This window comes from Cnephaeus nilssonii (assembly GCF_951640355.1).
Source record: "Cnephaeus nilssonii genome assembly, chromosome: 13".
NCBI classification, from domain to species: domain Eukaryota; kingdom Metazoa; phylum Chordata; class Mammalia; order Chiroptera; family Vespertilionidae; genus Cnephaeus; species Cnephaeus nilssonii.
This window is the reverse complement of record NC_137084.1, coordinates 17,753,110-17,766,962: the sequence shown is the minus strand read 5'-3', so window position 1 is coordinate 17,766,962 and position 13,853 is coordinate 17,753,110. Positions and strand designations below refer to the sequence as shown.

At 41.5% G+C, this 13,853-nt stretch overlaps 2 protein-coding genes across 2 annotated transcripts in view; both read left to right on the top strand.

Moving 5' to 3' along the window:
• FNBP4 (formin binding protein 4) overlaps positions 1 to 10,412 on the top strand; it is a 33,333-nt gene extending 22,921 nt beyond the window's left edge. Inside the window, exons 14-17 of the mRNA XM_079788694.1 lie at positions 47 to 191; positions 569 to 921; positions 5,135 to 5,292; positions 9,344 to 10,412. Coding sequence (XP_079644820.1) covers positions 47 to 191; positions 569 to 921; positions 5,135 to 5,292; positions 9,344 to 9,434 — 747 coding nt within the window. The 3' untranslated portion in view covers positions 9,435 to 10,412. The remainder of the gene's footprint in view (positions 1 to 46; positions 192 to 568; positions 922 to 5,134; positions 5,293 to 9,343) is intronic.
• A 1,710-nt stretch (positions 10,413 to 12,122) lies between these two features.
• The window catches only part of AGBL2 (AGBL carboxypeptidase 2), a 36,744-nt gene continuing 35,013 nt past the window's right edge, over positions 12,123 to 13,853 (top strand). Inside the window, exons 1-3 of the mRNA XM_079789408.1 lie at positions 12,123 to 12,606; positions 12,791 to 12,926; positions 13,175 to 13,238. Coding sequence (XP_079645534.1) covers positions 12,891 to 12,926; positions 13,175 to 13,238 — 100 coding nt within the window. The 5' untranslated portion in view covers positions 12,123 to 12,606; positions 12,791 to 12,890. The remainder of the gene's footprint in view (positions 12,607 to 12,790; positions 12,927 to 13,174; positions 13,239 to 13,853) is intronic.

Sequence of the window (13,853 nt, the reverse complement as noted above, 5' to 3'; positions counted from 1 at the left end):
TGTTTAGGGCCTTTTGCAGCACTGACTAGGATCTTTTGCATTTCAGAGTTCAGTTGATTCTACCACCTCCAGTTCTCCTTCCACTAAAGCTGTAAAGAGAAAAGCTACAGAAATTAGTACTGCAGTAGTTCAGAGATCAGCTACCATTGGTAGTTCTCCAGTCCTGTACAGCCAATCAGCTATAGCTACAGGTAAGCATTATGGTTAAAATGTTTTCCTCAATGTATTATATCTTTGTTTCCAGAATTATATGTCATAAACAAATTTTAATGGGTTTTCATTGCGAAGACTATATATGTGTTTCTTTTCACTTGATAAACACTTCAGTTACTATTAACAGTTTGGTATGTGTCCTTCCAGATTGTTTTCTGTGCATTTACATAACAATGATTTTTGTGTTCAGGTATCTTAATGCTAAAGTACTAAGAATAATATTTTGCTACCAGAAAATGTAGCTTGTTTGTTTGTTTAGGAAAAGATATGTTATGTTGATCTACAAATTTCTCGGTTCCCTTTTTCTTGTTTTTGGCCTTTTTCATAAAGTTTCATTTTATGTTTTTCGTGTTAGGTCATCAGGCAACAGGGACTGGACAACAGTCTGCAGGGATTGGACACCAGGCAGTATCATCAGTTAGCCATCCAGCAACAGGAATAGGTCATCAGGCCAGAGGAATAAGCTTACAGTCAAATTACCTAGGACTGGCATCAGCTTCTGCAATTATGAATTATGCTGAATGTTCTGTCCCAATGGCAGTGACTGCTCCCACACTGCAGCCAGTACCGGCTCGAAGTGCTGTGCCTACAACTGCTGTTGTAGAACCACCACCACCTCCGCCTCCTCCACCTCCTCCTCCATCAACACCACCACCAGCTCCCAAAGTGCCACCACCTGAGAAGACAAAAAAAGGAAAGAAAGATAAGGTATAGTAAATCTCCCTTTTAGTTTTTATTTGAAAAAAAATGCCTTATTAAGATGGTATTTATATAAAATTAACCATTTTAAAGTATACAATTCTATAGCCTTTAGTACATTTACAGTGTGCAACCACCACCTCTCTCTAGTTACAAAACATTTTCATTACCTCAGCATAAAACCTTGTACCCTTTAAGTAGTCATTCCCCATCACCTCTTTACCCAAGTCTCTGGGAACCTCCAATCTGCTTTCTGTCTCTGTGGATTTACCTATTCTGAAATCAAATTGTTTATCCATTCGTGCATTGATGGACATTGTTTTACCCCCTTTTAGCTATTATGAATAGTACTGATATAAATGTGCATTTGAGTACTTGTTTTCATTTCTTTTGGGTATATAGGAATAAAATTGCTGAGTCATAGGATAATTCTGTGTTTAAAAAATTATAACAATTCTAGTGGCCAAGAAGTGGCATCTTCTCATGGTTTTGATTTCTGTTTCTGTAGTGAGTAATCATATTGTGCATGTTTTTATTTGCTTGTTGACCATTTGTCCATTTGTATATCTTTGGAGAAATGTCTACTTAAAGTGCTTTGTTCTTTTTTTTTTTCTTTTTTTTTATAAATCTCTCTTTTAAATTTTTTTAAATTTGATTTTAGAGAGGAAAGGGGAGAGTGAAAAACATTGATCGGTTGCCTCCTGCACACACCCCCAACCAGAAATCAGACCCACAGTGTGGGCATGTGCCCTCACAGGGAATCTAGCTGGCAACCTTTCAGTGCGCTGGTCAACACCAACTGAGTCACAACAGCCAAGACCCCATGTTTTTTAAGCTGCAAATGTGGCCAGGGCCCTTTGTCCACTTTTTAATTTGATTGTCTTTTGTTGTTGAATTATAAGAGTTCTGTATATGTTATAGGTAAAAGTCCCTTATAAGATATGTGATTTGAAAGTATTTTATCCCGCTCTGTGGGTTGTCTTTTCGTTCTGATTGTGTTCTTTTATTTATTTTTTTTATATATGTATTTTACTTGTGTTAATCCTCACCTGAGGATATTTTTTCTCATTGATTTTGAGAGAAAGTGGAAGGGAGGGGGAGAGACAGAGAGAAACATCAATGTGAGAGAGACACATCAATTGATTGCCTCCTGTACATGCCCCAACCAGAGCCTGCAACTGAGGTATGTACCCTTGACAGGCATCAAACCTGCAACACTTCAGTCCGAGGGCCGACGCTCTAACCACTGAGCAACCGGCTAAGGCAAAAGTTTTTAATTTTGGTAAAGTTTAACCTACTATTTGTTTGTTGTTGTTTTTTTCACTTTGCTTATGCTTTTTTTCATATGAGCCTTGACAAATCCATGGTGATGAAAATGTACCCCTATGTTTTCTTCTAATAGTTGTATAGTTTTAGTACTTATATTTAGGTTGTTGATCCATTTTTTATTAATTTTTGTTTATAGCATTAGGTAAAGGGTCCAGTTTCATTCTGTTGAATGTGGATATTCTTTTGTCCCAGCATCATTTATTGAAAAGACCATTCTTTCCCATTGAATGGAAGCTCTTATTTAAAATCAGTTCACCATGAATAAATGGGTTTATTTCTGGACTTTCAGTTCTATTCCATTGGTCTGTATGCTAGTACCACAATTTTTTTCATTACAATAGCTTTATAATATGTTTTGAAATTGAGTATTACTTTTTCAGTATTGGCTATTTAGGCCCCTTGACTCCATTCTGGACTCTTCTTCAGTCCAGTGTCTTTGCTTCAACCTCCATTACCTTTGGAAATGCCACCGCCCCCATCTCTACCCTTATATTTTTATGACTTTAAAGGTCAGCTTTACCATTTTTGCATAAAATGGCAGTGAAATTTTAATAAGGATTGCGTTAATCTGTTGACAGTTTAAGTCATATTGCCATTTTAACAATTTTAATTGAATCTTTTAATCCATGAATACAGGATTTCTTTTCATTTATTTAGGTCTTCAATTTATTTCAGAAATGTTTTGTAGTTTTTAGTGTACAAGTTTTTTATCTCCTAAGCTATATTTTTCTCAGTATTTTATTCTTTTGAATGCTATTGTAAGTGGTATTAGTGGGGTTTACCCTTTTATCGTCAAATAATATCCTTCTTTATCTTCTATAACTTTTTTATTTAAAGCCTATTTTGCCTTGATCACTGTTTGCATGGAATATGGTGTGTGTGCTTTTAAGACCTTTTTTTTAATATAAGTATATTTTTATTTATTTCAGAGAGGAAGGGAGAAGCAGAGAGAGAAACGTAAATGATGAGAAAGTATGATTCATCAGCTGCCTCCTGCATGCCCCCTACTGGGGATTGAGCACACAACCCAGGCATGTGCCCTTGACCAGAATCGAACCTGGGACCCTTCAGTCCATGGGCCGGTGCTCTATCTACTGAGCCAAATCGGCTAGGGCTAAAATCCTATCTAATAAAAGAGTAATATGCAAGTTGACTGTCACTCCAACACACAAGATGGCTGCCCCCATGTGGACACAAGATGGCCGCCACAAAATGGCCAGCAAGGGAGGGCATTTGTGGGTGATCAGGCCTACAGGGGAGGGTAGTTGGGGGAGACCAGGCCTGCAGGGGAGGGAAGTTGGAGGGGGGGACCAGGCCTGCAGGGGAGGGCATTTAGGGGCAATCAGGCCAGCAGGGGAGCAGTTAGGCATCAATCAGGCTGGCAGGGGAATGGTTAGGGGGTAATCAGGCTGGCAGGCAGAAGCAGTTAGGGGCAATCAGGCAAGCAGGCAGGTGAGCAGTTGGGAGCCAGCAGTCCTGGATTGTGAGAGGAATCCCAGATTGGAGAGGGTGCGAGCTGGGCTGAGGAACACACACACACACACCCGTGCATGAATTTATGCACTGGGCCTCTAGTATATTTATTAATTTTAGAGAGGGAGAGGGAGATAGAAACATCAATGATGAGGAAAAATCATTGCTCCTCTTTAAAAACACAGGGATACACATTGGTTTTATCAATTTCTAATACAGTGGCTCTCTAATTTCACATAACTAATCACACATGTCAGCCAGTATATTTTGAATGCATACTACTTATCAGGCATTCTCCCTAGGAGCTTGGGATTTGGTAGTAAATCAAACAGATACAATTCCTGCTTTTGTGGAGCTTCTCTTCTGGCTGATTGGGGGAGATATAGGGATAGAATTGGGGAGACAGATAAGCAAATAAATGTTCAGTGTTTTAAAATGCAGTGAAAGGCCTGGCTGGCATGGCTTAGTGGTTGAGTCCCAAACTATGAACCAGGAGGTCATGGTTCGGTTCCTGGTCAGGGCACATGCCCAGTTTGCAAGCTTGATACCCGGTAGTGTGTGTGCAGAAAGCATCCGATAGATGATTCTCATCATTGATGTTTCTATCACTCTCCTTCTTTCCTCTCAGAAATCAATAAAAATATTTTTTTTAATAAAAAATGCAGTGTGGTGGAGCATGGAAGCAGTATAAGATGATAGAATGTGTGTGGTCTTTGGTATGTAGATAGTGCTGTTTTAGAAATGGTGTGGGGGAAGGGCTCTTTGCTAGAGTGCCATTGATCAGAAAAGCCTGAAGGTAGTGATGGAACAAGCCATGTTGGATATATAGTTCTCTTTTTGCAAATATCACAAGTATTTTTCTTTACTACAAAAGTGCATATGTATTATAGACAATTTGTAAACAAAAGTAAGCCAAAATAAGTAAAATAAAATTTATTATAATACCCCTTCTTAGAATTAATGTCATCATTCATATTTTGATAGATCTTGCTTTTTTCATATTTAATAGTTGCTATTGACTTTGTTGCTCTTTCCAGAAAAGCTGGTCATTGGTTTCTTAGTTCTATTTTTCACTTGATCTGTTTAAAATTTGTAAAGGGGATTACCATAATTCGGAGATGAGATAAGGGCTACAGTTCTAAACTCCATAGAATAAGGAGACTAAAGGAAATTTTTCTGACCTGATTTCATAAAATAGCTGCATTTACAGTTTTTAGATTTTTATCCAAGCATTAAGTTTATAGTTGGTAGAAATCTTTGGTGGCAAAACTGTAGAATGGTATTTATTTTGTTTTTCTGTTCTTTTGGTTTTAAAGTTTACTTATTCCTTAGCACTAAGAAAAGATCCTAATGTCATATGGAGGACTCATTTTCTTATTTTATGTATTAAATTCCTTCTGACCTTTAACCTTTGTTATAGGCAAAGAAGAGTAAAACAAAAATGCCATCTCTGGTAAAGAAATGGCAGAGCATACAGCGTGAGTTAGATGAAGAGGAGAACTCTAGTTCCAGTGAAGAGGACCGGGAATCAACTGCACAGAAGCGAATTGAAGAGTGGAAACAGCAGCAGTTGGTCAGGTAAAAGAAAAGAGACCAAAGGTGGGGTGGGGTGGGGTGGGTTGTGATTAATTCAGAGAAACATTTATCTATAAAAATTATGGCTTGGCCTTTTTCAAAATCATAACTATCAGAATTGTAATACTTTCTTCCATCAATTGCTCATCTTATGCAAAGGACTGGTTTTTAACACTGAGTATACTTCCCCATTTACTTATGGATCCAGTAGACCCTTATATATTTTTTTATTATTATTTTATTTTACATACTAGAGGTCCAGTGCACAAAATTCATGCGGGGGGCAGGGGTCCCCTCAGCCCGGATTGCGAGAAGATGCAGGCCAGGCCAAGGGACCCCACTAGTGCACTATCAGGGTCGGGGAGGGACGCAAGAGGGCTCCAGGGCATGTCCGGCCGGTCTCCCTCAGTCCCAATCAGCTGAACCCCAGCAGCAAGCTAACCTACTGGTCGGAGCATCTGCCCCCTGATGGTCAGTGCACGTCATAGCGAGTGGTTGAGTGCTCTTAGCATAATCATTATCATACTAGAGGCCCGATGCACAAAATTCATGCAAGAGTAGGCCTTCCTTCCCCCAGCTGCTAGCACCGGCTTCCCTCACTACCCCAGCTTCCAGACGTCCAGTCTAATTAGCATATTACACACTAGAGGCCCAGGGCACGAAATCGCACGCATTAGCCCGCCACTGCTTGCGGCCCCGCTCACCTGCTGCCTGCCTTGCTGCCATTGGAGCCTGTGGGCCACGGGGGTCGGGCCAAGAGGTGCTCAATGCACCTCATGATGACCAGTCATTTGGTCGTCCAGGTCATCACGGACACTGGCTTTTTATATATATAGATTACACTTTGATTGGTTGAACGGACAACCGGACACTTAGCGTATTAGGCTTTTATTATATAGGATAATTTACCAAGGTAAAAATAACAGGAAAGGGAGAACACTTTATTAGAAATTTTAATAAGGCCCTAGCCAGTTTGGCTCAGTGGATAGAGCGTCAGCCTGTGGACTTAAGGGTCCCGGGTTCGATTCTTGTCAAGGGCACATGCACAGGTTGTGAGCTCAATCCCCAGTAGGGGGCATGCAGGAGGCAACCAATAATTCTGTCTCATCATTGATGTTTCTATCTCTCCGTCTCCTTCCTCTCTGAAATTAATACAAAATATTTTTTAAAAAGAAATTTTAATAATAATTTACACATGGTTAACCCAAATTTGCATTCCTTGTTTTCCTGGTTTTGAAAAGGTATGTACACTGAAATGAGCAACATTCTTCTAATGTTGCTCAATTGTCATGTATAATCTGGACCATCCTCTCATAAATAGTGGTGCCAAATTTCAAATTCATCTCTGATAGGTCTAGCTTATTATTTATGGTTCTTGCTCTTGCAACATCCATAAACACAGTACATATGAAAACATTTGGAAATAAAATTGTAATGTTAAAAAAAAAAAACAGTATACAAAATAAACAGTATCATACTTTGTCAGGTCCAGCCTGACGATTGAACCGGGCTGAGGTAGGGAGGTGGGATTTGAGAAGAGAAAGAAAGACAGGACAGCGGGATTCGGGAGGTCCACAGCTCTCGAGAAGCTCTGGCAATTTTTATTAGTAATACAGTGCTTTTTATACATAAGACACTAAGCAGGGAATCACTCACAAGGAAAACATTCTTTGTTTCTCTAAAATCACTACTGGAGGGATAAGTTGAAGGATAGGTTTCTTGTTACAATAAATCTCACTAGTTGGATACATATTTCTTGGTAAGCCATGAAAGTAGCTCTTATCCTACTGATAGCAGTCATATAAACAAACCCTGGGAAAGCTCTGTAGGCAGGGGCTGCTCTCGTTATACTGATTAGTTGCCATCCAAACAGGCCTGGGAAATCTGTGCGGGTAGGGTGCCAGCCTTGCTAGCCCCTACAGGTGCAAGGACCATGTCAGCTTACAGCCCGTTCCCCACAATACTTTATGTACTCACTAAAAAAAATTTTGAGAGAAGATAGTCATTCGTTGCTTCATAATTGAAAACATTTTTTTCGATACATATATATCAATTGAATGGTCATTCCAGTGGATTTGTTTCTAAAATATATCTACTTCTCTCCAATCACTGCACACTTGCTTTCAGGATTTGTCCACTTGAGAACCCTATCAAATAAATTTAGCATACAGCATCAGAAAACAGGAAAATTCCTGCTACACATCTTTTTAGGAAAACTAGATGGTCCAGGTTCATATTATAAAATACTAGATTATGAAATTGAATCTAGTGCTGCTCTCTGTCTCTTTGCATTCATCTTATACTTGTAAAAGCAAAAAAGACTCTGCAAATGTCTCCAAACTTCATTTTTCACTTCCTTGAAAGGTGATGCTCTATTTTTGGCAACATAATAAAACTGAGGGATGATATTCGTGACAGTTTATTTCACTTTTGCATCATCCTCGTAGGTGATTCTATTCAGTTTTTTTATTATTTTAGTCCTTTTTAGTATTCCTGGGAATTGAATGATGAATTCCTATAAGATGAAATTAGCAAATGATTTAAGATGATGGGAGGCAATCAGAATGATCTTATAATTTATCTTAGACTAGAAGCCCGGTGCACGAAATTCGTGCACGGCGGGGGGGGGGGGGTTGTCCCTCAGCCCAGCCTGTACCCTCTCCAATCTGGGACTCCTGGAGGGATGTCCGACTGCCCGTTTAGGCCCGATCCCACGGATCGGGCCTAAACGGGCAGTCGGACATCCCTCTCACAATCCAGGACTGCTGGCTCCCAACTGCTTGCCTGCCTGCCTTCCTGATTGCCCCTAATCGCTTCTGCCTGCCAGCCTGATCATCCCCTAACCACTCCGCTGCCAGCCTGTTTGCCCCCAACTTCCCTCCTCTGCCAGCCTGGTCACCCCTAACTGCCCTCTCCTGCAGGGTTGATCACCTCCAACTGCCCTCCTCTGCCGGCCTGGTCACCCCTAACTGCCCTCTCCTGCAGGGTTGATCACCTCCAACTGCCCTCCCTTGTAGGCCGGGTGCCTCCGAACTGCCCTCTCCTGCTGGCCATCTTGTGGTGGCCATCTTGTGTCCACATGGGGGCAGGATCTTTGATCACATGGGGGCAGCTATATTGTGTGTTGCAGTGATGATCAATCTGTATATTACTCTTTTATTAGATAAGATAGAGGCCTGGTGCACGGGTGGGAGCCAGCTGGTTTGCCCTGAAGGGTGTCCCGGATCAGGGTGGGGTTCCCTTGGGGCGTGGGGCGGCCTGAGCGAGGGGCCTGTGGTGGTTTGCAGGCCGGCCACGCCCCCTGGCAACCCAAGAGGAGGCCCTGGTATCTGGAATTTATTTTCCTTCTACAATTGAAACTTTGTAGCCTGGAGCGGAGCCAAGCCTGGGGCTCCGGCAGCCATTTCTGTGGCAGTTAATTCACCTTCTACAGTTGAAACTTTGTAGCCGTAAGTGGGTGGGCCCGGCCAGGGTGTGCGGAAAGCTTTGCTTCCCCTGTTGCCGCCAGCAACCCTGGCCTGCTCTCTCAAGCTCCATTCTGCCGCCATTTGTTTGAATTTGTTTACCTTCTATAATTGAAACTTTGTAGCTTGAGTGGAGGCTTAGGCCTGCAACGGCTATGGAAAGCTTGGCTTCCTCTGTTACCTGGGAAACCTTGCTCTCTGTGGCTGTAGCCATCTTGGATTGGGGTTAATTTGCATACTCGCCCTGATTGGCTGGTGGGCGTGGCTTATGTAGCGGAGTGATGACTAATTTGCATATTGCCGTTTTATTAGAGAGGATTGTTAAGAATGTTTTATTCCTTCAGTGTGACTTTAATGGTTGTTGGAGACATATAAAAATAAAATGTGTGTATGTCTTTTGTTGACCCATCAGAAGAAATTTGATAAAGAATTTGCTGGTACTTAGCTGAGAAACTTGAAGCATTTTCATGAACATAGATGTGATAGGTCAGATTTTCAGTTTCAGTTAAAAGGTTTTTTTTATTTGCTAGGTAATGAACAGATTCATTCTTTTTCTTCCCAGTGAAGTAATCTGTTTTTTGCTTTCACAGTGGCATGGCAGAGAGAAATGCTAATTTTGAAGCCCTTCCTGAAGATTGGCGAGCAAGACTGAAGCGAAGGAAAATGGCTCCAAACACATAATATTTTTTAAAATTAAAAAACAAATGTTTATTGGGCGTGTGTGGATGTGTGTGTGGTGTGTGGATGTGTGTGTTCAGTTCAGAGTCTTAACCTGTTTTATGTTGTCAATAAACCATAAATGTTATGAGGGAGAGCATATGAATTTTGAATTTCCTGGGCAAGAACATAACACCTATAAAGTTTTCACATTTGGGAAATGAAATTTCCTGTTTTGCTGAAGGGTAAGGTGACTGCTTTGACCTGGCTGCCTTTGTTCTCACACTGACAAACTCAGCATGTTAGGTACATTAACCTCATCACTCTGGAACATGTGGCTTACGAGTGTGACACCTTTTTAGAGGACACTGACAGAAAGTGAAGGATTTTCCTGCCTAATGGAGGCTCAATAAGTGTTCCTATATGGTTCTCTCTCATTAACTTCTCCAGAACAAGTGCAATTAAGAGGGCAGCTCTGTATTCTACCTTGCTTAACTGCGATTATCAGATCTTTCTGACCTCTTCCTCCAGTCTGCCACCCTGGAGTGCTAGGAAAAATCAAGTTGTTTATCATGTGCTGATAGATGGCCACACTCTCTTCTATCTCACACATTCTAGAATTGATAGCTGTCATTTCATATACTAGATGAAATATTTAAATTTCAGTACAGGCAGCAGCAGCAAGTTCAGGTCTTTGATTTTGAGAATTTCCCCTTACATCTGCAGCAGTAAATGTAACAAAAGCCACTGTATGTGTTGATATTGTCTCCATTGTCTTATTCCAAAATTCACCTCCCTTTCATGTGTGAACGTATTTTCCATAAAATTCCAGTATTTAAAAAGCAGTTTACTGTTCTGTATTTTCTATTGTATCACAATCAGGTAAAAGTCACTTTAACTGAAGAAAAGGCAAATTGTGTTTTAAAGCTCTTTGTATTTCTCCAGTTTCTGACATTGTAAATTTGTATATATACACTAATAAAGCTTTTTTTATACTTCTGATTGTCCTTTTGTTCTTCTAAACCTGTTACTTCATGATTATGTAACCAAGACTTATTTTAAGTCAATCTTAATAGTTTTTTCTAATCAAATATGGTAGGGAGGCAAACATTAAAGAACAGCCCCAAAAAAAGCAAGATCTTGAATTGGAGGGTGGGCAGGGTTAGGAAAACACTTCTGGTACCAGAAGGTGCTGTGTGTCTAATTGTGGAGCTTGCACTCTAATAGCTAATGATTCACCTACTAAATAATGTAATGTGTTTAACATTTTGAGACAATAAAGGTGCTTTTTGAACCCTCTGATAAAAGTAATACATACAGGCCGAAACCGGTTTGGCTCAGTGGATAGAGCGTCGGTCTGCGGACTGAAAGGTCCCGGGTTCGATTCCAGTCAAGGGCATGTACCTTGGTTGTGGGCACATCCCCGGTAGGGGGTGTGCAGGAGGCAGCTGATCGATGTTTCTCTATCATCGATGTTTCTAACTGTCTATCCCTCTCTCTTCCTCTCTGTAAAAAATCAATAAAATATATTTTAAAAAAAAAAAAGTAATACATACAGGATGTCCCCAAAAATGAATACACACTTGAACAGCTGATCGCTCAATTGATGATTCTTTTTCAGATTTAACCCAATGGAATTAATAATACAAAAGTGTGTATACATGGTTTTGGGGGACACCCTGTACTTACAGTTTTGGACATATAAAGTCAACCAAAGAACAGTTTACATTTTATTTTGGTATGTTTATGCATGTAATTTTAAAATGTTACCTAACCAGTGTCATGTATGCTAGTGTGTTAGATGTTACCATTATGCAAGTATTGGGGTAACCCTTTTGTATATAAATTGTGTCTTTTTATTAATCCTCACCTGAGGATATTTCTTCCATTGATTTCTAGGGCAGGAGAAGGGGAAGAGAGAGAAACTGCCATGAAAGAGACAGACTGGTCACCTCCCACTCGCACCCCCACAGGGACCGAGAACTTGAACTTAGATTTGTGCCCCTGACCATGAATCGAACCCACGAACCTTCTTCCATTTTTGTTCCGACACTAGCCACTGAGAAAAACCTGACAAGGCTAAATGGTTTTTCTTGTAATTGCATAGAGCAAATTTCTAGAAATAGAAGCTTGTCAAGTAGCTGTTAAATTTCTACAGAGCAACAATGCTTTTGTCACTATCTTACCAAATTGATATTTTTAAAAATCTGACAGTCAAAATATGTGGGTTTAATTTAACTTTGTTTCTTTTATATTGTTTGTAGAAAGTAATTTTTCTTTTAAAGATTTTTTTTAATTGATTTTTTACTTTTCATATGTTTTTATTGATTTCAGAGAGGAAGGAAGAGGGTGAGAGAGATGATGAGAGAATCATTAATCCGCTGCCTTCTGCACGCCTCCTACTGGGGATGGAGCTGGCAACCCGGGCATGTGCCCTGACGGGGAATCCAACCGTGACCTGATTCATGGGTCCAACCTTAACTACTGAGCCACACCTGCCCAGTGAAAGTAACTTTTCACTTCGGGCGTTGAGCTGGCTTTCCTTGTTACCTGAGAGAGCAATACTTGTTACCTAATGGAACAGCAAAGAAGTTTGGAGTATGACTACAGGCTTTGTATTTCAACCAAATTACCATTGATTACCCAAAAGCCGGGCGCACCAACTTTTCCTTGGGAGGCGGGGCCTCGCTCCCCGGAAGCGCCCGGCCGCCCCGCCCTCCTGCTTTGGTTTCCTGGTTGCTAGGCTACCGGCGCCCTAGCCGAAAGCGGTGGCGGGTGAGCGAGGTTACCTCCTCTGCCCCGTGCACAGCTGGGCATCTGTACCTGCTGTGCCGTGGCCCCCCGCCTCGCCTAGGACTTTCAGCCACCGTAGGCGCCGCGCCCGCCCCTGAGCCTGGGACAGGCGGGAGCGCAGAGGCGGCTGCACCTTTCCCTCTGCGCTCGGAAACCTTCCTCCTTCCCCCGCACCACCCTTCGGGAAACTGCCCTTCACGCCTTTACCCGGGCCGGGAAGCCCTGAACCCCTGAATTTCGGGCCTCTGACTTTTCTTTTCCATCCACCCCGAGACAACTTTTCTCGTTTCTTTCACTATCTTGCGGCATCTTTCTGCTTGCGGAGAGGAAAGCATGGGGCCAGCAAGCGTACGGGCGCCTCGGGAGAAGGCTGGAAGACGTGTCGCCCTCCCTAATTCCTCAGGTGCGCCTCCGGGCCTCCTCAGGGGAACAGCCAGCCGGGTCCTCCCTGTTTGAGCAGACGCAGTTGGCAGGAAGAAAGGAGCGAAGTGGCAGGGTTTCCTAAAATCGCGGGGGGGCTGCGGAAGCAAAGGGTGGGCATGGTGAACATCGGCAGGTGTTTCCATTGTCCTGTTCTGGTTTTTTAGCTTCTCCTGTGTAATCAGCTGCCCTTCTGGGAACCGGGCAAGGGCTGTGGCTGGATGCCTGTGTGACTGACTGGTCTTCCGTAAGCCATACAGAAGTACCATGTTCCCAGCATTGGAAGCAGAGCTAAAGCAGAAGGTCGGTACACCCCCCGCCAGGAACTCCACAGAAACCCAGTACTAGGTCAGGAGGTATATTCCGGTGGCACCTTCTTCTAGCTGGAGATCTTGATCCCCAAGACAGAATGATTTGTACGAATAGCTCGCTTGGTTTATTTACAGAAGTCAAGTATACTGCCCTCTGCAACAGTGCTTGCCTCCCTTTTGTTAAGAGTTCAGTGCTATTTGAAAGGGCTTTCCTGATTGAGATGGCCTTTCCTTTCACAGACTCTTCCTGATCCCTACGAAGTCTTTATGTACCAGCACCTCCAGTACTATGGCTACTTTAAAGGTAATATCTTGTTCTTATCCAGCACCACCTTTCCTGAGTTCATGAAGTAAATTGTTTCATTAACTGGGAGAGTTATGCTAGGATAAAACTAATGATGAATTTTTCCAACACTGTTACTGAAAAGTATCCCTTTCCCCATTATCTGTTTGTCTGCCCTTACACGAATACCACTCTTTGTTAATTCTACCGTATGGCATTAAGACAGTATTTTTGTTTTTGCCTTAAATTTTTCAATATGCTGTATTGTGTCTTGGTTATTCTTGCCTTTTTATATAATTTTGGAATTGGCTTGTGATGTTTAAAAAAATTATTGGGATTACACTGAATCTATAATACTCAGTAATTTCACAAGAACTGAGAATTTACCAATATTGGGTTCTCCAATCTCTGAATATAGTCTAATTCTCCATTTATTTGGGTCTTCCTTCATTTCTCCCAATAAATGTTCACTAGTATAGTTTTTTCATAGATGTTCATATTTTTATGCTGTTGAAGTGGTATCTTTTTAAATTTTGATTTTTCTAACTTTGTTCCTAGTATTTAGAAATAAAATTAAGTTTTATATTGATTTTATTTCTGTCAACCTTGTTAACCTTCCCTATTAACTATGTCACT